We start from the raw sequence: 21,693 nt of genomic DNA, 5'->3' as shown, positions 1-21,693 counted from the left end.
ATACCATACCGCCAATATCCTTCTTGTGTTCGCAATGCGCCTCCCACAGTGCAATCGCGTATGTACTGTTAGAACAAAGCATACAAAGGTAAATAGGAGAGCATGGGAACTATTAAAAATATCCTTGTAAAGCTTCTACAGAACAAATTAACAAGTACCTTACTGACTAAGGTACTTGTTAATTTGCTCAAAGTGCCAGAGTAACTTACTCTGGCACTTTGAGCATGTTAAGCCCTTTGTTCTCTATTCATTCCAGAGGTTTCTTACATTACGGAAAAGCCAATGGTGAAGCAACCGCCCTGCACATACAACCGGTATTGTAAATCCCGAGATTCTCCGCGTGAAGCACGCTTTGTCAGTATTTTAAAACTAGGAGACTCAGGAAAAAACGTAGCTAATTTATAGCTTTCAAGACGTAGGGGCCTGCCAGGAGCTCCAGACGATATTAACACTGCGAGTCGTGGCCCTCGACGGCCTTACTAGAATACAACTTCTCTTTTTCATTGAGAAATGCCACCACTGGAGGGCTATCCAGTGTTCAACTTCAACAAGGTCTCATTTCTTAACGGAATTTAAAGCCGTAAAGGACCTTTTTCAGCACTCATTTTTTGATACATTAGATAGTACGACTAACGGACACTACTATATACGCCACGACAAATATTACAAGAAACACAAAACATTCAGTGGCACAACCGCTCAATGCGCTGTGGAGCAATACGCAATCCGGCACTTCGATCGTGCTGTACGCGATGCACTTCTCCGTGAGACTTATACCCACTGCTGTGGCTGGTGCCAGAAGACGAAATTCTGGCCCGGATGACGCTTGAAGAACTGGATAGGCTCGACCTTGTCTTCCGCGTTGCGGTGGACATACATGGCGAGACAGCCTGGGTGAGTGTCGCGTCGAGAAGGCAAGAAGCCCACTGTTTTCTTGCGGTCGTACACACTTTGCAGGTAGAACTTGGAAGTCGACGTCACGGGTGTCCGGTCGGGAACACCTGTGATAATAAACTTGGCTCGCACGTCGATCTTGTTGCTGAACGTCAACTTCTTGGACATCTTCTGCATGCGCAGCACCGTGCCGTCGGTACGTGCGAGCGAGACGCAATCTCCACCTCGGAGCAGACCGTCAGTGGTGTGACCGATGATACGTAACGTATCGCAGTCCTCAAGCGAATCGTACGGTTGAATAGCGTAGCAGCGAACACGACGCGAGAAGGGGTTCTTGTGACCTCCACGTCGCTTGGGATGGCCTTGCACTTGGGTGATCTGGCCGGTCGTAGTCTTGAAGGCCAAGTGAAGCTCCTGTCTGTGGTACATTGGCACTGAAGGAGCTTCGTTGTTGTGTGGATGCGTTGCCGAAGCTGTAGAGGCGTCTGCTGCATCGGGGACGGTAGCCTTGCGAGGACGAATGACCTGGCTCAGCATACGCGGTGGCGAGCTGAGTCCGCGGATGTTGCGCGCTGACCCACCCACTCTCTTGGGCACGTCAGTGGTGCGGAAACGCGGCATGCGGCGATTGGGGTCACGCAGCGAGGCTTCAAAGTTGGCCACAGCCTGATCGCGCGTCTGACGGATACTGTCGATGTCCACCGAGTGGTTGGTTGGGTCCTCCCCATAGTCGTCTGTGGTGGCACTGCTGGCGTCGTCATCGTCAGCCTCGCTCTCTTCATCGTCACTGTGTTCAAATGCTAGTGGTGAGAGGCTCTTTTGCTGGTTTTGGTTATGTAGCAGCACGTCGCGTAGGTGCGATGGGATCGGGGGCGTCTCGTACTCCGTCGGCAGCATGTCGAGCGTAAGACCGGCCGGAATCGGTGGGGTTCCAGCCATCAGACTGGCCAAGTCGTCAAAGGTGGGGCGCGTGATCTCATCGCTGCCGTCCGTGTCCACATCCAGGAACGAGTTGGCCAAGTCCATTATCGGCGGCGGGGTTGTAAGCGGCGGAGGAGTATCCATCAGGTTGGGAGTCGAGGATGCACTGCTCGTGGAGGAGTCCGTCGCTTTGTTTGAGCTTGCGTCGTTAGACTGCTCTGTCCAGCGCATTGTCATGCGCGACAGCGGATTCAGAATATTCGAGAGGCGCACTGAAGTGGACATCGACGACGTCGTGTGTGCGCGGCGGCGCGACGACGGTATGGGGTCTTCTTCGCTGAGTACGGCGATATCAGCCGCGTCGTCCTCCTGCAACTCGTCCACATTGTCGAAGACAGCGGCAGCGTACGCTTTATAAGGCGGTACCGGTGGTGGCGCTCGGTTGAAGGATCCGGCCCGAAATGAGCCCAGACCTTCGCCGCCCACGGTTTGTCGACGCATCAGCGGAGGCGGGGACGTCTTAACGACGGCTGGGTGCACCGTCACCTTGCAGTACTTCGGGTCCATGCCCATGGTTGTCAGAATCGATAAGCTCGAGGTGGCTGGACAAGTCTTGAAGACACAACAGGCAGAGTCCTGCGTAGCACGCGGAAAGATGGAATGTAACTCGAGCGGTGTAGCTCGTTCAGCTGGATGGTGACAGAAGTGTCATGGAGCAGAGGCGAACACACCTAGTCGACACAGCAGCTTAGCATAAGTGCTCGACTCGGCTTCACTATTGTAAATTACAGGTGGCGTCTCGCGTGACGAGCGTACCCTGCCAGCTGGGATCCGCACAGCGGTCATGCACCTCGGGTAGAAGTTCCGCGGCCTTTACGAATATACGGGCGGTGTAACATCTTGGTGGCGCCGACGATAAGTTTCCGCTACGTCCACAATTGTCCTGGGATTTGCGTTCATAGTTCTCCAGCAGAGCCACGTAACCTGAACAGGATGGTCAGCTAGGAATGGCGACCAGACGCTACATTTTCGCGCCACCGGTTTGAAGATATCCGGATAGCCGCCTGCATGGGGTTCTTATCCTCCGCGTCTTGTCCAGATAAGTTCTTCGTGCATTTAATCTGAGCTATCGGCAACAACTCATTCACATTTCAATACTATTGACTCAAATGGGCCACCGACCTTGATAGTAGAGCAAGTTGAGCTATCGCTCGCCACTGAAGTGCCAACTTGGACTCGATGCCATGTATCTCGACCTTCGACTCTGTTCGCGGCAGGCTCACCCAGCAGCTCCACTGTAAGCCGAGCGCGTCCCGGTATCCTTGATGTGCCAGGCAAGGCCAAGCCGGATCATTTATTTTACCTGACCACAGTCGCGCCTCTGCGTCGAAGATGAATATCCATCCAACCGACCAACATTGATTATGATGTGGACTGAAATCGTACCGCTTGCCTCGGACAACGTGCGCCACTTCTCATGGATCAGGAGCCTTATGTGCCATTTGAGTAAACGCCCTCTCTGCTAAATGAAAACTATGCTCCAAAAATAAGAGAGTAAAGGCCTTCAAGGAACGCTCGCGACGATTGCCTCAATGAATGATCTTTTACGCGAAAGGTTAGAAGCTGGCTTCAAGTCGATCATATTGGTGTATTCCTTCTACAGGATCATCCACTCGTGCAGCGACTTCAATCCCACAAGGACTATACGCGGAAGCAACTTCGTCTTTTTCCTCTAGCTTTATAATGGTAATTTCTGCTAAAAACTATTTTGCGCTTCATTTAAACATTTCGGTTTCGCAATCAGACTCGTCGGAGATGGTCAACATATTTCACTAAATGTACTGGTCGTCAATAGCGACATTAAGAATGCGTGTACCTGTACTGTACTGTACATACCATGTACTGTAAACTTTTGGGAACCAGCACTGATTACCACAATCAGTGCTGGTTCCCAAAAGTTTACCACTGTATTGACTACACCAACAAGATGTTCATCCCCTATGACAACGCCATCCCCAAACACGCCGCCAAGTTCGTTCGCATCGTGCGCGGAGTAGCGACACACATTTCGGCCGACACAAATGAAGTGTCATACCATGCAATCGGTAGCAACGACAAGGAGAGCGAGGCGACGTCGAAGCTGAAGTTCGACTACCTGGTTTTGGCCACAGGTAGTTCGTACTCGGTGCCTATCAAACCCGACAGTCGTGACCACGCTCGCTCGGCGACGGAATTGAAGCTACAAGAAGTACGTGGCCACATTGAAAAAGCGGAGAGGATCTTGGTCGTCGGTGGAGGCGCCGTGGGTTGCGAGGTGGCTGCGGAGGTCATGGCGAAATATCCGAACAAGTCGGTGACGATCGTGGACGCGAACAAACAACTCATCGCAGGCAACAACCTACGCGATAAGTCTACTCGTATTTGAATGCTTCAATGGAGAAGCTTGGGGTGAAGGTGATTGTGGGCGAGCGGTTGACAGACCGTCTGACCGGAAACTGTTTCGAGACGCGCACTTTGCGTACCGACAAGGGAACAGAGATCACGTCGGATATCCAGCTTCTGTGCGGGGGTTTCAGTCCAGTGTCTACGCTGGTGCAAGAAATGAATCTATCTCTGGTGACGGATCGAGGATTCGTCAAAGTCAACGATAAGCTGCAGCTCGAAGACACCAAGTACGCGCACGTTTTTGCTTTGGGGGATATGTGCAACCACCCTACTCCAAAGATGGCTATCTGGGCGGGTGAGCAGGCCTCCTTTCTCGCTGGTGAACTGACCGCAGTGATCCGCGAGAAGCAGACAGGCTTCATCAATCCCTTCGCTGGAGTGGCGGTTGAAGCGATGATCCTTCCATTGGGCCCGTCGGGAGGAGTTTCGCAGCTACCGATGTTCGGAGGAATAGTTCTAAGGGACTGGTTCACGCGGCTGATCAAGTCCAGGGACTACTTGGCAGGTCGAATTTGGGCTAGTATCGGCACATCCGTTCCTATTAATAACTAGACTGGCTGGCATACTAACCGCAGAGAAGTAGTCTATTGCAGCTTTTAGCGTACTTAGAGGTCTTTCATAGCGAGACGCTCGCAGATTTTGACTGCTAGGCACATTTAAAAAGAAAAGAGAGGGGAGTAGTGTATTCATTTTAAGGCGTGAGGCGACTCGTTCAACGAAGCATACTCGTATCATATTCTTTCTGTGATCAAAGTAGCACCGCTCAGCTAAGGTCGGGCTCATTTGTGGGGCGTGGCACCGAGGCTGCCCCAGGTTCGTCCAGCCATGAAGTCCTTGGCCTTGATCATCCATGTCACCCAGTCACCGACAACAACACCACCCCAGACTGGTAGTTGAGAGACTCCGCCAGATCCCACTGAAGAATTACTGCCTCGGTCGTAACCTTAGGATACGGCTTGCTGAAGCCGTCCTGCTTCTTTTGCACAACGGCTGCGAGTTGCGCAGCGAGGAACTTGCCCTGGTCAGCGGCCCAGAACGCCATCTTGGGCGTCTCGTGGTTGCTGCTGTCTCCCAGCGCAAAGATATTTGCGTACTTTTCGTTGTCCAGCTGAAGCAGCTCGTTGACCTTGATCGAGCCTTGTTCCGTGATTAGAGACGGAACCATGGCTTTTACAAGGTCCAAAACGGGATGAAAACCACCACAGAGCAGCTGAATATCGGACTCGATCTCAGTGCCCTTGTCAGTACGGAGTGTACGTTTCTCGAACGAGTTGCCCGGAAAACGCTCTGTGAGACGCTCCCCGAGAATAACGTTCACCTTTATAGCGTCCAGCGCAGCGTGCAGCTTGGAGTAGAAGTTGTCGGACAGCTTGTTACGGGAGATGAGCTCACTGTGCGCCTCGAGGATCGTCACATTCTTCTCTGGGAACTTTGCCTTGATCTGACCGGCCATTTCGCAGCCAACTGCTCCACCGCCGACGATCAAGATCTTGGCCGCATTCTCAATCTCAGAGCGAACTTCTTGCAGCTTGGCTTCTGTAGTCTCACGTCTGTAGTCTTCCGGATCCTGCTTGATCGGAACCGTGTAGGTGCTGCCCGTGGCCAACACGAGGTAGTCAAAATTCAGCTTTTCCGTTTTGGTGTTCTTGTTATCATCGGCATTGATTGTCTGGAACGAGATCTCCTTTTTGTCAGGCGAGATTCCGATTGCCACGGCATGCTCGATGCGGACAAAACCCGACGAGGACTTCGGGATGGCATTATCGAACGGGACGAACATGTTCTTGGCGTAGTCGGGATCGACGCAGGCGCGAGCTGCACCCAGTGTATGGTAGAAATGACCGCTCTTTTCCAGCACCACAACTTCGGTGCTGTCCGCCTCGGTCAGCGTCTTGGCGAGATTCTGGGCGCAGTTGATGCCTGCTTGGCCCCCACCGACGATCACAATGCGCATCATTTTTTTGTCTTGATGAGGTGGCTGGAGGCTCGGCTGGTGGTCGTCTGGGTCGAAGTTCTCGAGAGGAGGTGGTTCATCCGTGAAGAAATGGATAATGGTCGATCAGTTCCGAGGTCACCGACAGTACTCGTGCAAAGGAGAAATCCAAGCCATAAAAGCGCAGCTTACGCACAGGGCGGTCGGAGTAAACTTAGATGTTGACGCCTGAGGGTTTATTTATCACTGACTGATAATCGACACAGCTCCCGAAAAAAGTAAATTTAATATTACAACTACTGTAATATAATTTAATAAAAGATATTTGAGACAACCCAAAACAAAATAATACGTATGAACCTAAGTACGAATCGCGATTTAAGCATTAAACGAAAGTGGGGCGTCTCCTCTATCTTTTGAGCCCTTATAAGCTACAGAATGCTTGAAACTGAAGAAGTTGTGGTCGCTCACAAATATTATCTTCATTAATGGGCCCTCGAAATGACGATACATTTTAGGAGTGTTGTGAGCTCAATATTTTTTCAATTTTAATAATTCAAGTGTTATTTTAAAGCTCTTGCTAACAGCAATTGAATAAGGGTAGTTTTATAGTTTTTTCGATTGAAGTTTACAATAAATGTCACTGTTTCGGCTAAGTGCGAAAATTAATTGGCCAATTTTAAGCTCGATTATCTCGATAACTTTAAATGGTTCGTAAGTATCATTTTGTTTGACATACCCTTTAAATTTTAAAGTTTTGGTCCGCTATTGTAACCAGGGCATCTCGAACTTTTAATAAGGACCAGTATTTATTAGTTGTAAATGAGGAGCTTTGTTTGTTCAGCTATTACTGCAGTAGTAATTGAAAAGGATGAGCTTAGTTTGTTAGCTACTACGTACTAATTGCTGGGAACTGTCGCGCCGATGCTAGCCCAGATTCGGCCTGCAAAATAGTCCCTCGACTTGAGCAACCACGTGAACCAGTCACCGACCACAACGCCGCCCCAAAAAGGTAGCTGCGAAACTCCACCGCGCGGACCTAGAGGCAGAATCATCGCGGGTACGGCTGGAGTATCGAATGGCTTCATAAATTCTGTTTGTTTCTTTTGAATCACCGCCGCCAGCTCGCCAGCCAGAAATTTCCCTTGCTCACCAGCGATGAATGCCATTTTTGGTGCTGGATGGTTGCACACGTCACCCAGAGCAAAAATGTGAGCGTATTTCTCACCCTCCAGCTGCAAATTGTCGTTCACCTTGACAGATCCACGCTCGGTCACCAGCGACGCATCCATCTCTTTCACCAACGCGGCCACGGGGCTGAATCCGCCACAAAGAAGCTGGATATCCGACGTGATCTCCGTGCCCTGATCAGTGCGCAATGTCCGCGTCTCGAAGCCGTTGCTGCTCAGACGTTCTGTCAAACGCTCGCCCACAATCACCTTCACCCCAAGCTTCTCCATTGAAGCATTCAAATACGAGTAGAACTTATCGCGAAGGTTGTTGCCTGCGATGAGCTGTTTGTTCGCGTCCACGATCGTCACCGACTTTTTCGGGTATTTCGACTTGATCTCCGCAGCCACCTCGCAACCCACGGCACCTCCACCGACGACCAAGATCCTCTCCGCTTTTTCAATGTGGCCACGTACTTCTTGTAGCTTTGCCTCTGTCGCCGAGCGAGCGTGGTCACGACTGTCGGGTTTGATAGGCACCGAGTACGAACTACCTGTGGCCAAAACCAGGTAGTCGAACTTCAACTTCGACGTCGCCTCACTCTCCTTGTCGTTGCTATCGATTGCGTGGTATGACACTTCATTTGTGTCGGCCGAAATGTGTGTCGCTACTCCGCGCACGATGCGAACGAACTTGGCGGCGTGTTTGGGGATGGCGTTGTCATAGGGGATAAACATCTTGTTGGTGTAGTCGGCATCCACATAGGCTCGTGGGGCACCGACAACGTGATAGAAGTGGGCGTTCTTCTCAAGCACGACGACCTCTGCGTCATCATCCTCCGTGAGGTTCTTGGCCAGCGCCTGCGCGGTGTTGATTCCTGCTGCGCCTCCACCGACGATTACTACGCGGGTCATCGTTTTGCCTTTGATCTGGTTGGGAACCGGACTGTTGTGATGTAGGCAGCAGCTTTAGTTGTGAGCCCTAAGGAGTTACGGTCGAGGCTTGGTACACTGTACCGGAAAAGGTATTAATACCTGTACGCACGCAAACCCTTTCGTAGTAATCCCTGCTCTTGGACGACAGAAATAAATTATCCAGAAGTACATGTATAGCGGCATACAAACCCCTCTTCATCCTGGTATGGTCTGATTCAGAGCTTATTAATACCAGGAGTAAGCAACGACCTTCACGCCAATATAGCGACGCAATGCCATTTGCTGATGAGCATCACGTCACAGATGATCTTAGCTTTTTTTAAAAGTTTAGTACTATACAGTTACTATACTGTGACAGTATAGTATACTGTAGGCTCCTTCAAAAGTACGACAGTATTGCGTTATTTTTAAGCGAAATGAGATTGAATAGCATTACAAAGATATGACGACCGCGCCGAAGTTTTTCCAAGCCATGCCGGCAAAGTAGTCCTTGGACTTGATAGACTTGGTGATGAGGTTGCCCATGACCACGCCGCCCATGACAGGCAGCTGTGACACTCCCCCGTTCGGGCCCAGCGGCACCATAGTGCCCACTACCTCTACCTTGGGAAATGGCTTGCTCACGTTAGCCTGCGTCTTGCGCGCCACCAGCGCCAGCTCAGCGCCCAGGTGCTTACCCTGTAGACCAGCGTAGTACATGCGCTTGGGCGCCGGACTGTTGCTCGCGTCGCCCAGCGCGTAGATGTTGGAATACTGGTTGTCGTCCAGCTGCAGTTTGCTGTTCACCTTGATGAATCCCTCGGCAGTGACCAGATTCGCGTCCAGCTTCTGGATCAGCTCCGTCGTGGGACTGAAGCCGCCACACAGTAGCTGCACGTCCGATTCGATCTCCGTACCCTTGTTCGTACGCAGTGTGCGCTTCTCGAAGCTGTTGCCTGACAGACGTTCCGTCAGACGCTCACCCACCACCACCTTGACACCAAGACGCTTGAGGTACGTCGACAGCTTAGTGCGGAACTTGTCACGCACGTCGTCGTTGGCTACCAGCTTGTCCTTTCCTTCGAGGATCGTCACTGTTTTGTTCGGGTATTTGGCCTTGATCTCGCCGGCTACTTCGACACCCACGGCACCACCACCAACAATGAGCACGCTGCTGGCGGCCTTGACCTGCTCGCGCACCTCGGCCAGCTTGTCCTCCGTGGTGAATCGCTTGAAGTTGTTCTTGGGTTGCTTGATGGGCACTGTGTACGTGCTGCCCGTGGCCACGACCAAGTAGTCGTACGGCATGCTCTTAACGGGTCCTGCCAGCATGTCACCGTCCTCGCCGATGGGTGCGTACTCGATCTCATCGGCGCCCGGAACGATGCGCGTCACGACGGTGCGCTGGATCTTGACGAAATCCTTGGCTGACGGCGGAATCACGCTGTCGTACGGTACAAAGAGCTTCTTCGTGTAGTCTGCGTCCACAACAGCACGCGGCGTGCCCACAGCGTGGTAGTAATACTTGCTCTTCTCCAGGACGACGACTTCGGTGTCATCCTTGGGCGTGAGATCGGCCGCCAGGGCCTGGGCCACGGCGATACCTGCAGGGCCTCCACCGACGATGAGAATGCGAGGCATGTTGAGATGTTCGGAATAGGCTTGGTAGGCTGCTGCTGTTGTCGATGCACTTGTAGCGCGTCGAGAGGTTTGGAGAATGGGGTCCAGCTTTGGCGCGGTGTACGAGCACGCATCAAGCGTTTGCCTGGTGTATGAACGCGATCAGCGCAAAAACGGGCAAGTCGGAGCGTATCGCATGCCAAAAGTGGATTTCAGCCAATCGTCATGAAAAAAATAGATCTGAGCCAATCCACACGGGGGATTTCCGACACGTCACTGGCAAAACCTACGCAATCGCAGATCCGTAAACAAAGCAGCATTTTCCGCTACCGGTATCACACAGTGGTAATCATCATTACCGTTCCATTATTGTACAGAACACGTAATTAACATGATCGGTGTAGTGTTGTTACTGTAAAACCTAAGTTAGTGTACACTACAAGGGGGCGCTATTAGAGGGGGAGGGTCTGTTAAAGTGTGGGGTACAGTACTAGCGAAGAGTAAATAAAACCATGTCAAGGTGTGAGTCGTGCTGATTGTTGGTTATCCTAGAATAATATTGTCAATTCAGTCCAAAATTGCCGATGCGGGGCGTGTCGAAGAAATGCAGCAATCCACAACATATCGGCACGACGATAAGAGTGGTTAAAATTGCGAGAATAGATTATTGCGACCAATAGTATACATTCTCCACAGAAGTGAGTGCGCACATCACAACGCGCCATGGAGGAAGCTGTAACGCGGCAACATGCCCACACCAACACTGCCTGTACGCATACTACAAGATAGGGTACTCGCGAAAGCACCTCGCGCACATCTTCAACAAGTCGGAGCGCACGATCCGTAACTGGGTCAAGCTCTATGAGACGACCGGGGCATTTCAGCGATTGACCGCCGTCACCAAGCGACAATGCACGAACGATCAGCGTCAATGGCTGCTCGACTACTACCGGGAGCACCCTCTCGCGTATCTGGATGAAGCCCAAGATGTCTTTAGGCGAGTACATCACGCGGATTTCTCCAAAACGACCGTTTAAAGGATAATTCACGAAAGTGGTCTTACCTGGAAGGTTTTAGAACGCCGCGCCATGCACATCAAGGAGCGTGACGTGTTTCGTTTCGTGGAGGAGCTGAGCCACCTCAACTGGAGCCACCATAACATTGTGTTTTTGGATGAGGTTAGCTTTGACAACCGAGGAAGAATCCGCAAGCGAGGATACGCTCTCCATGGAAAAATGCTTGCTATTCGGGGTGATTTTCAGCGTAAGCTACGGGTTTCAATCTTAGCGTTTCTTGGGGGTAAATGAAGTGCTAGACAACTTCAACACGGACGGCACATTTGATCGTGTGGAGCTCACAAAATGCTGCCAAGACTTCGTGCACTGTCCAGGTGGACCTGTTCGTCAATACCCCGGGCCAAACTCTGTCGGGATTCTTGATCGCGCTACCGTTCACAGTCACCTAGAGATAATTCACTACCTTCGAAGCGTTGGAGTCGTTCCAATTTGCTTTCCAGCCTATTGCCCGCTTTACAATCCCATTTTAATTTTTGTTTGGTTAAGTGAAGCGCGCATTCCAGCGTCACTACCTCGAGTCAAATGGTCGCGATATTTTGTCTTTTGTTGCCCAGACATTCCGCAGGTATCCAAAGTACAATATGAGCAAGGTTCTCCAGCACTGTGGATGGAAGATCCAAGGATAATAATTGATCATGTTGGACTCTTTCAGCTCGGAGACGGAGGAGCAAGATCACGCAGCATGCTTTCGATGATAGCTTCTCGCGTCACCAACCGCTGCTCTTGAACGTCGAGATGGCGTCCAGCAGCTTCCAGGTAGCTCCGTAACGCATGACAGTCAGCGATAGAAGCTCTCACGCAATCTAAAGCAAAACTTGCTGATTGAGCCACGTTCGATAAATGCTGGTCAAGACGTGACTCAGCTGGATTCAGAAAGTTGGTGATGTAGTTGGGTGGTGGATTGGCAATGTCTTCATTCCATGTCGAGCGGTTCAGATTTCTCGTAATGTGGTTTGCCCACATACGCCAGATGACAGCTGAAGCTTGAAAAGTACTTTCCTACATACGCCGAAGCGCAGCCACAATCTCTCGCAGCGAGCCCTCCGGTGCCGCGCTAGCACAATCCGTTTACTCTGGCAGAATGCAAGCCTTCATGAAGTCTTCTCGATCTTTAGCCGTCACAACAGCCATGGCGTGTTCGTAAAGCATCAGAGTCACAGTTGTTCCACGATTTACCGCAGGTCACTGGTTCCAAGCTTGCAACGATCTGGTCGAGTATACCACGCGCTTTTTTTTTAACATGCATCAACTTATGCCACTCTTCAAACTGAGGGGGGCTCAACATTCCAGACACCGTCCGTCTTTACAGCCTGCCTCTTCACGTGCGAAGAAAGCCTTTCCCATATAGCCTTCATGATACCATCGAACGAACGACCAGTGAACCCTTCATCACGTTGACTTTCTCCGGGCGTATCTCGCTGGTTGATCGAAGTCCTCACGATCGACCGCACACGTAGCTGGAAAAGATTATCAGGCGTTGTCGTAACTGCAGACTCAGCTGCAGGAGTACTTTGAATAACCAAGTTGCTTGCAGAACTCGTATTACCCATTGCTAAAGCAGGAACAGCCGCTGCGTCTACCGCTTGAATAGCTGAAGGAAACACCTTATCACTTGTTTGCTCTTCTTCGCTCGTTGGAGTCTGCTCTAAATGAAGAAAAGGGATACTCTCTCGTGGCAAGCGATTGCTGACAACGTATGGCGACGTGCGTGCATGAGTACGTCGAAGCGGCGTTTCGCAGTGCCGTCGCTGAGGTGATGCCTTCAGTGCGCGCGGGTGCCATGGTGAGTGCGGCGCTTTTAAAGTGTGCTGGTCTCTGAAACCTGAGGTTTATTTTGTGAGACAGGTTTTACGCGCATTCGGCCGAGCGTGTCGCCCAGACGATCGCTGAAATTTCGAATAGAACGCACAATAGTGCTTCAGAATGAAGTACGTACAGAAGTAAAATGTGTGTCGTACACCACGCACAGGTGCACATTACCGGTACTTAGTTAGACAGCTAATAAAAATAAAGGTTTCCATTAGATGATCATAGGTATCAAGCTTTGCCCTAATAGTCCAGAATAGTTTGGCTCAATCAGTATAAACGTCTAACGATTTTCCAAGGGTATTTTTGAAACAGGGTTGGAGGAAGAGTTTAGTATTACATTGGCCAAACAACTCGCTCATGCTGAATTCGCTCGGCGATCTCGGAGGTAGGACACGAAGCCGGACGCTTAGCTCACAAAACATGAATAGAGGAAGGTAGAATTAGTTTGCAAACAGCACGCTAAGACCAGGCAGTCGCCGGTAATTGACATTGAAGTAAGGATATTACTTTTGTATTTGAAATGACAGATCGTTAGTTCCCGGTTAAGGCTGGACGTTTACCTTGCGTAGCATAAAATTATTGAGCCTTTCATAGCAGATTCACGTCACGTTTTACTACTGGTACAGGATTGGCATTCCCTCAAATGCTGTATTACTCTACCAAGCTGAACATTTATCTCGAAGCGCTACCAGCCCAATCCTCTGTCTGTTGCTCGTTAAACATTGTCTACTAGGGTGGGGTACTACTAAAGGGTGGAATGCTATAGCAGGGTAGCAGGGAAGGGCACCAGATGTCAGCGTTTTTGGGGATGGGGTACTATTGACGGGAGGGGCACTAACACAGGTTTTTCAATAAGTCTGGTAATAAATTTCTTATATTATTAAGTAAAAATTGGTTGATAGCTTTAATAATTACATTTTACTTTTTTTACGTGAGCATTGTAAAAATGAACATTCTTGAATTGGGCCTGCTTTGGATCTTCACCATTCAATACCTAGCTGGAAAACGCAAACCAGTTCTTCATACATCCCGAACATCACATAATAATCGCCACTCTTTGTGGTTGTTGTTCGTCCCCCAGCAAAACCCGGTGGCCCCCTGGCGAGCTTAGTGCACTCTTCGCACGTACTGGCGGCAAGGCAAACTCTGCCCTCTTTTGGACTGTGTCAACCGCTGTCAGCAGCACTATATCGACCACAGTGGACGCGCAGCAGATCAGATTCGGAGTGCCGAGATTACTGGGAAAGGCACTTGAGCCAGTGTGTGTAACTACAAAGGCGAACACGTTGAATCAAAGTGCCCTAGCGACGAATCTTCATTGATATCGAATAAGAAGCCAGAACCTGGGGCGGTATTTACTGCTGCAGAGCGCCAAACATCGTGAAAGCTCCTTTTGGAGTTTTCAGTCGAGGTGCTGTCCCCCGACTCCTTTGTCGAGCTCCCGTCTGCTCTTCTGTGGCTGAACATAGAGTGCAAAGGAGCGGGACCTCGTCAACATGGCCTTGGAAAGGATGTACTAGATCAGTACGCAGAGCTTTATGCCGGTGAGTAGTGCAAAGCCTTGGCATTGATTCAGCGGATTTCGGGAGGGCGTGTAAATTGTTTACGGGACGCATTTTATAATATTGCAAAACAACATGTTTGGGCTGTCAACTTTCACTTTTCTGAACTGTTATGATCTACGCGCCACTACCCTCTAGATCTGAGCATCACGCACTGGGGATTGCAATACAACTCGAAGATATCTTGGTGAAACTACGGGATGGTGGATGGAGGGCTGTCATTATTGTAACGAGCAACGCAGATCAATGCAGTCGAGCGAGGAGAGTTGTTGCCTTACGGTGGTCTAGAATTGTTTACGCTGATTCGCTCATGATAGTACCAACTTTGTTAATACAGTGCTAAAGCGGATTTTTAAAGTTGTTTCAGAGCAAGCAGCAGCTACAGTAGGCCACAGGCTAAAAAAGTGAATTTTTCGTCAGTTATGTGCATGTACCTTATATAGCAGTATTTGTTCACGATACAACGCTATCTGGCGCAAACAATACAGTTTCAAATTTAAAACGCCATAATAATTCTAAGCTGCGATATTTTCGCATATAGCTCTATCACTTTTAATATAACTAGGCTGCAGCTGTAATATTCAAGTATACATAACAGCGTGGTATCATTTTCAAAAATATGTATCTGAAGCTAGTGCGACATCGTATTATCTATAATATATCTGGTTTTCGCGAAATCCTGGCCATTTAATTTGGAAAAAAATCAAAGCACAGAGAGGAAGTTCAGATTCACTTGTCAATTACCAAGATGCCCAGTACAGCCGGCCAAGTGTTCGACCGCCTCAACCGACAGTGGGAGGACGAGACCTCCAACCTCGTTGTTAGCCACGAGAACTATGGCGATGTCGCTCGCCATATAGAGGAAGAAGCCTCCGATTCTGGCTCACCTATTCTGTCTGAGTATATTGCGGCAGGTGGTGATAGTGCGCTAAAGGGCATGACCAACTTCTCTGCGCCCGAGCTGGATGCGCTTTGGGCTCTTGTGGAATCTGCGGTGACGATTACATGGACGCAAGGTCGTGGGCGTAAACCGTCTGTGTCGGGAAAGACGCAATGTTCATTACCCTGACCGTGTTGAAGCATTTTGACACATGGCAGAAGCACGCGATCGATTTCAACATCGGGATTTCTACGCTGGAGAAAATGGTTCACCGTGTCATTCAGACAATTGAGCCCGTGCTGTACTCCCAGATGGTCAAGCGCGTAAGGATGTCCGAGCAGATGAAAGCTAGAAACACCTTTACAAACTATTCACATGCTCTCTACGCTACTGACGTCAAGTTCCAGCCAGCATATCGGCCTAGCGGTCGCTTTGCAGAACAGAAGGTTTACTTCTCCGGTAAGCACAAGCTCTATGGGTTCAAGATTGAGTGCTCTGTGACACCACCAGGTGTCGCTGTTGATGTTTCAGATCATTCTCCTGGATCAACGTCGGATCTGACGATGATGCTCGACAGGCTCACGATTCATCGTCAGATGCTGCGCAAGGAGGACGGGACAACTGCTGAAATGGGAGCTGACCCAACGCAGTTTCCACATATGTGGGCCGTGCTAGTAGACAAGGGTTACCAGGGTGCAGGGCGGGTGCTTCGAACGATCCAGCCAAAGAAACAACCGCGTGGAGGCACTCTTGACCGCGACGATATTTCCCGCAACCGTGCAATTTCTTCAGATCGCGTCCTGGTTGAGAATTATTTTGGCCGGATGTGTATGCTGTGGAAAGCTACCTATGCGACCTTTAAGTGGAACGAGAACCGTTTTGATGGTGTTGCTCGGCTATGTGTGGCGTTGACCAACTTCCATGTAGGTTTGATGCCTCTACGAGCTCACGACAGCGAGCACTACGATATGGTGTTGTCCAAGTATCAGTCAATGGGCGAGCGTGTTCGCACCCAGCGTGCTAGAGCCCAGCGTCTCTATCGGGCTCGGCAACAGCAGCGCTCGCGCCCTGGACCATATAGCGTTCGCTCTCGCCTATCCACATCTCAGCGCGAGACCCAATACGAATCGGACGACTCCCTAAATCATGCTTTGTAAGGCACCTTTTCCCGGTCTTATTCTGCTTGCTCCTAGCTTCCTAAGACTAAAGACATTAAATAGATTACTGTTTGCTATACCTCTACGTTTGACTTTCCAACTTGTCGTCAAAATGGATGTAATCAGGCTCCGTGCAGCTAGAAAGAATTAGGCAGCAACTTCAAAGCGGTAAAAACCACGGAAGTCGCTTAATGCCAGTTGCCCACTAATACCACACCACGCGCCGTCTTAAACTTCACAATGCACTACAGGGGTATGCGTGTGACGCTCACAGTACTTCGGCCCGTCACCCCCTTGGCCGATTGATGGCAAGTTGGAAAGTGAGGAAGATGAAGTGTCTAGCTGCTTTATTCGCACTTGTAGAGTACCTGATAGTGTATAGGCAGAACCCAGGTGTCGTTGAAATAGACCGACTCTTGGGTAGAAGCCTCCATAATTAAATTTTTGGGCCACAAATGTAGCCAACTGTTTTTCATAGGATCGTACTTATCCCAGAAGTAACGGCCTGAGCCATGAGATGCAAAAATATAAAAAACAGCAGGGTACATGCAAAAAAAAAGCATGTGCTTTTCCAAGAATCATGTTTTCCGGAATAAGGCATGGAATTCGCATAAAATTAGATTTTATGCGAAATTAAGCACCATACGCTAAGACACACTTTTTGAGACTGTTATCTAGTGAGAGTTTTAAATGCAGCATCCGAAAACTGGCTTGTTCGAGCCAATCGATCAATGATAGCGCGATACGGAAAGCCGAGCTCCGGCACATTTTTCGTTATGCCTTACAAGGTAGAATTCTATGCAGAAATGCTTTGTATCTCTGCTGCGAGCTCAATCAGCCCTTGGAGTTATTTCGTATTCGATTAGAAATGACGGTGAGTTTCCTAATAAACTTCGGGTGCTGGGCAAGCGAGAGTTTTGGAGTGATCTAAAGGATGCGGAAATAGTCGTGCGCCCTCTCTTTAATGCATCATTCAGGTAAAGCGCGACGAGAACACAGTAGCCGACGTGGTGAGGTCATTCAGACACATTTACCGAGGTTTTGCTGCTAGCGACTGCTCGGCTAAGCTTGTCAATTGTGTCGAAGAGCGATGAAATTATTTTAAGCAGCCTATTGTTATCTTGGGGTTTTCCCCTACATCCGCTTTTTATCAGCCAGCGAGGTTCGCAGCTTGCCTGTCACTACTTTGACCAGAGAGCATGACGTTTGTGAATTTGATGTGTATTATTACCGTCGATTTGTTGGTGAGGACGTGACCGGATTACGCGGTGACATGTCTACATGGATTATTGGTCAGTACGGCAACACAACATTAGAAGCTTTTAGCGGCTCTATGCTAGTTAGCAAATTTTGTAGTCTGGGGACCTAAGTGTAAATACGCATTAATCCTCTAGCTACCGAGTCTTTGCTACGGGCCCAATAAGACCTCTACCAGAAAGCAATACAAATCGTCATATGTTTCGCTCATAATTTGCAAACATTTGTTGAAAAATTATGCGGTAGAGGTCCATATGGACCCCTACCATATTACGTCAGCTTTTTTAATCATTTGACTCTATTATACCCAATCGAAATTTTATGGTGGAGGTCTATCCAGACCTCTACGAAGAGCAAACCCTTCCAGTAGCTAAAGGGTTAATTAGCCGCGGTTTTAACCCACGATACAGCAATCATACCTGCGCTTCATCCCGCTTTCTAAATGCGTACTTCCAGGGCTCATAGAAACCAGTGGTTTAGCCACCAGGGCATACCTGCTGTATGTATGTCCTTAGACTTATGCCAAGCGGCTGAATCCATCGGCATTTCAGGGATGACCGCAGCCGAGACGCACGACTCCTCGTTCTATGCTGAATGCTCCAGCTACGTTTCGCTTAGGGAATCAGAGATCACCACTCTCCATTCTTACTCAACATTTGTTTTACATTTTTTACCGTCGAGCCTTACGTTTTCAACGTAATAAATGTTTAATTAAAAGCACCGCAAGGTGGGCTCCACCCGTGATCTCCTGAAGGTTTTGTAGCGCGTCGGCACTCAGCCCAAAAACCCTTTTGCGAACATTTCCAAAATGCCGGACACTCCGTTCAAATTGGTACTGTTGCTGAGATGAACGCATGGGCTGGATCCCATCCGGTAACGTTCGCCCACAGGAAAACGTGAAAAGCGCTATTGATTGTCATTTTCATTGATTGTCGTTTTCATTACCAAGCTCCCGATACATTGCTTTCGTGGATAGGGGTACCCTGTCTAGATTCTCTAATATATTGTCATTGACGAAGGTGCTCGCGAAATTCTCAGTTCGCCCAACCATTTTATTTTTGATATGGTGCACGGTTATCAGTTAGCTACTCTAACGGCACCCTGTGTCCTTGTTGATGTCCGTCCCAATTCCAGCACTTCAGAGGCTCGGAAGCCGTAGCACCCCCGCTGCGTAATAGACAGCCGTCTCGTCCAAAAAGTACGATACTACCCCCAACGACACTACCGACAAGTATATAGCGCAGTCCACCTGACCAAGATACGGGTTCTAGAAAGTGTCTTACATCGAGCGCATAGTGACGTTTTACTTTGCGTATATTGGCGGGCATACGGTGTGCCAGCAGATAGGCGCAAGGCGCCGCCGCGTGCCACACTGACACGGGCTAAAGCTTAAGTTGCTTGTCTCAATCGCGAGCCGTCGGTCGGGTGCGAGCATTACCTCGTGAGTAGCGCGTTTGCCTCTCCGGGCCATAGGGCGGGGGGAATTCCTGTCCTGAAGGGGAGCAGCTGCATGAAGGTGTACTGGATCTACGCGGGGACTTTGTGGTCTTCCCATTGTAAGCAAGCCTAGACAAATAGCATAAAAACATGTATGCGCTTGCTAAGCGCATAATGGAGAGACTTTTACAGCACTGCCAATAGAAGTCGCGTGACACAGCGGCGAACGTCTTCTCGCGATTGAGATGGGCGCCAAGCGAGGCAAGGAGAAACTTATGGATAATCCATGTGCGGAGATCGAGGTCGTTAGGAACAACGACACGTGAAGCCTTGACGTTGTCGATGCTGTTCGTCAGCAGTCCATCCTCAAGACGATAACGTGGATGCGGCTCCGTTCGGAGCGAAAAAGATCTCCCAGTGTATCGGCGCTAGGAGAGCGAAGATGCTCCAGGACACTGGAGTACATCGAGTCATGCTCGTAAGCAGCTCAAATTTAGTCGCGAAGTATTATTTCCGGGGAGACGCTCACCACGTCGACTCCTGACGCCTCGAACGTGGCCCACTCGTCTACATAGTCTTCATCGAGCGAAGCTTGTCGACCGACGCGCCGTAGTTGGGACACCGAGACAAAGCGTCGGCGAGAATGTTGCTCTTGCTGGGCTTGTAATGGACCACGAAGTTGTACTCAGAGAAGAATCAAAGCCAGCGAGCCATCCGTTTGGAGCGGTAAGGACTTTTCATCGCTGTCCTCAGCTATGCATGGTCGGTGTACACCGCGAAGGTATTCTCTCCCAATAAGTACACTCTGAACTGGATCAGAGCGTAGCGCATCGCGAGGAGCTTCTTATTGTAGACAGGGTAGTTGCACTCCGTCGGCTCCATCTTTCTGGTCTGGTAGCTTACGACGCGCTCGCGGTCTTCATCATCAAATTGCATCAGAGCACAGCCGATGGCAAAATCGCTCGCGTCGCAGACGACATGAAAAAGTTTCGAGTCATCTGGGAGTGCGAGGATGGGGCCTCAGCGAGACTCCTCTTCACCGAGTCGAAGGCTGTTTGATGTGCAGTAGTCGACGACTACGACACATCTTTCTTTAACAACGAAGAAAGCGGCTGGATCAATCCGCCGTAATCTTCGGGTACTTGTGGAGATAGTTTGCGAGACCCAGCCACTGACGAAATTCAGTGAGATTCTGCGGCGTAGGCCACGCACATATCGACGCCACGTTCCTGGGGTCGACGAGGACGCCGTTCTTGCTCACAAAGCAGGCAAGCGCCGGAATCCCCGGCGCACAGTAGATGCACTTCGTCTACTTCGCGTACAGTTTTGTTTTAGCATCGCTTGAAAGGCTTGCTTCAGATGCTTCTAGTGGTCTTCGAGCGGGCTGAGGGCTACCTCAGCGCGACTGTGTACGAAGATGTCGTCGAAGTAACTCGGTGCGAAATAATGGAGCGGGCGCAGTACGTGAAAGATCATGCAATTGAGCGTGGCGGGGGCATTCTTCAAGCCTTGTGACATAACAAGCCACTTCCAGAACATACCACTGGATGTGATTACCACTGTGAGCGGTATGTCACTCAACCTCACGAGAATTTGATAGAATCCATCGGTCAAGTCGATGGCGCTGTAGACCTCACAATCCGACTTAGCCTTGAGCCCCATGTCCTTCCGAGGAATCAGCGTTTGGGCAGGAATGGTAGCGTCATTCAGCTTGTTGACAATGCGCCACCCACCCGTGGCTTTCTTCACACAGAAGGTTGGACTGGAGTGCGGCGACGTGCTCTCACACACACGACCCGCCTTGCGGCGGATTTCGAATAAGTTGTCGATAGCTTAGACCTGATCCCGCGGGAGCGGCCACTGCCGCGTCACACAATACTTTAAGCCGGGCACGAGATCGATCTCGTGGTGAATCCCTTCGTCAGCTGAGATCTTATCCGGAAACCCATCTTCATATTCGCGGGCGGACTCGTAGCCTGGGTTGCCTGATTCGCGTAGTGCTTCCCACGATTTCGATGCAAAGCGCTCCTCGCGGGCCGACTTCGGTTTGGCGCTCTTTGGGCGCGAGGGACGGCATCGTCACTGACAGCATTCACTTCGAGCGACGCCGAACCAGCTTCGGTGATGAGGCCCTGTTCGATTTTATCGTCCTTGAGACCGCGAAGGTAGTTCTTCCAGGAGAGACGTGGAAGTCGAATGATCGACTGCGCCTCTCGAGGTGGGTTTGCATGCTGGAGCGGTCGTCGGCGACCGGAGGTACCTTCGACATACTCAAGCACACAGCCCGACTCCGTTGGTGAGCTGTCACTTGGTACGGGCTCTCGGTGAGGTTTCAGCCGACGCCGCTTCAAATTCGTCTTTTGCAGCTTCGAGTGCGAACTCGGGGATGATGAGTCGCTCTCGCTGGACGAGATCTCATTCTCCTCTAGCGGGAGCCCCTACTCGACCACCATCTCGTGCATCTGCGGGAGCCCCTGCTCGACCGCCAGGTGGTCCTCCTCCTCACATCGCTGCGGGGATTCATCGGTTAACTGCGCAAACCGTTTGGAAAGGCCCATCGCTCACTCTGTGCACAGGGTGCGTCGTGGATGACCGGTCCACGACGATGACATGAGGTC

At 50.3% G+C, this 21,693-nt stretch overlaps 4 protein-coding genes across 4 annotated transcripts; all 4 read right to left on the bottom strand.

The window, feature by feature from the left end:
- Positions 1-680: 680 nt before the first annotated feature.
- Positions 681-2,388, bottom strand: PITG_04693 (uncharacterized protein; the record flags this gene model as incomplete). The annotated part of the gene is made up of 1 exon (XM_002905382.1): positions 681-2,388. One exon carries the CDS (start codon positions 2,386-2,388, stop codon positions 772-774), a length of 1,617 nt encoding a protein of 538 aa, XP_002905428.1.
- A 2,725-nt stretch (positions 2,389-5,113) lies between these two features.
- Positions 5,114-6,217, bottom strand: PITG_04692 (pyridine nucleotide-disulfide oxidoreductase, putative; the record flags this gene model as incomplete). Its single annotated transcript, XM_002905381.1, has 1 exon — positions 5,114-6,217. One exon carries the CDS (start codon positions 6,215-6,217, stop codon positions 5,114-5,116), a length of 1,104 nt encoding a protein of 367 aa, XP_002905427.1.
- Positions 6,218-7,092: 875 nt separating this feature from the next.
- On the bottom strand, positions 7,093-8,326 carry PITG_04691 (pyridine nucleotide-disulfide oxidoreductase, putative; the record flags this gene model as incomplete). The annotated part of the gene is made up of 1 exon (XM_002905380.1): positions 7,093-8,326. One exon carries the CDS (start codon positions 8,275-8,277, stop codon positions 7,093-7,095), a length of 1,185 nt encoding a protein of 394 aa, XP_002905426.1.
- Positions 8,327-8,668: 342 nt separating this feature from the next.
- On the bottom strand, positions 8,669-10,264 carry PITG_04690 (pyridine nucleotide-disulfide oxidoreductase, putative; the record flags this gene model as incomplete). Its single annotated transcript, XM_002905379.1, has 2 exons — positions 8,669-10,042; positions 10,257-10,264. The coding sequence occupies 2 exons, from the start codon at positions 10,262-10,264 to the stop codon at positions 8,731-8,733; spliced, it is 1,320 nt and encodes a 439-aa protein (XP_002905425.1).
- Between the last annotated feature and the right edge of the window lie 11,429 nt (positions 10,265-21,693).

This window comes from Phytophthora infestans, genomic scaffold (assembly GCF_000142945.1).
Source record: "Phytophthora infestans T30-4 supercont1.6 genomic scaffold, whole genome shotgun sequence".
In the NCBI taxonomy this organism is placed as follows: Eukaryota; Oomycota; class Peronosporomycetes; order Peronosporales; family Peronosporaceae; genus Phytophthora; species Phytophthora infestans.
The sequence above is the reverse complement of the archived record's forward strand: the minus strand, read 5'-3'. Positions and strand labels throughout refer to the sequence as shown.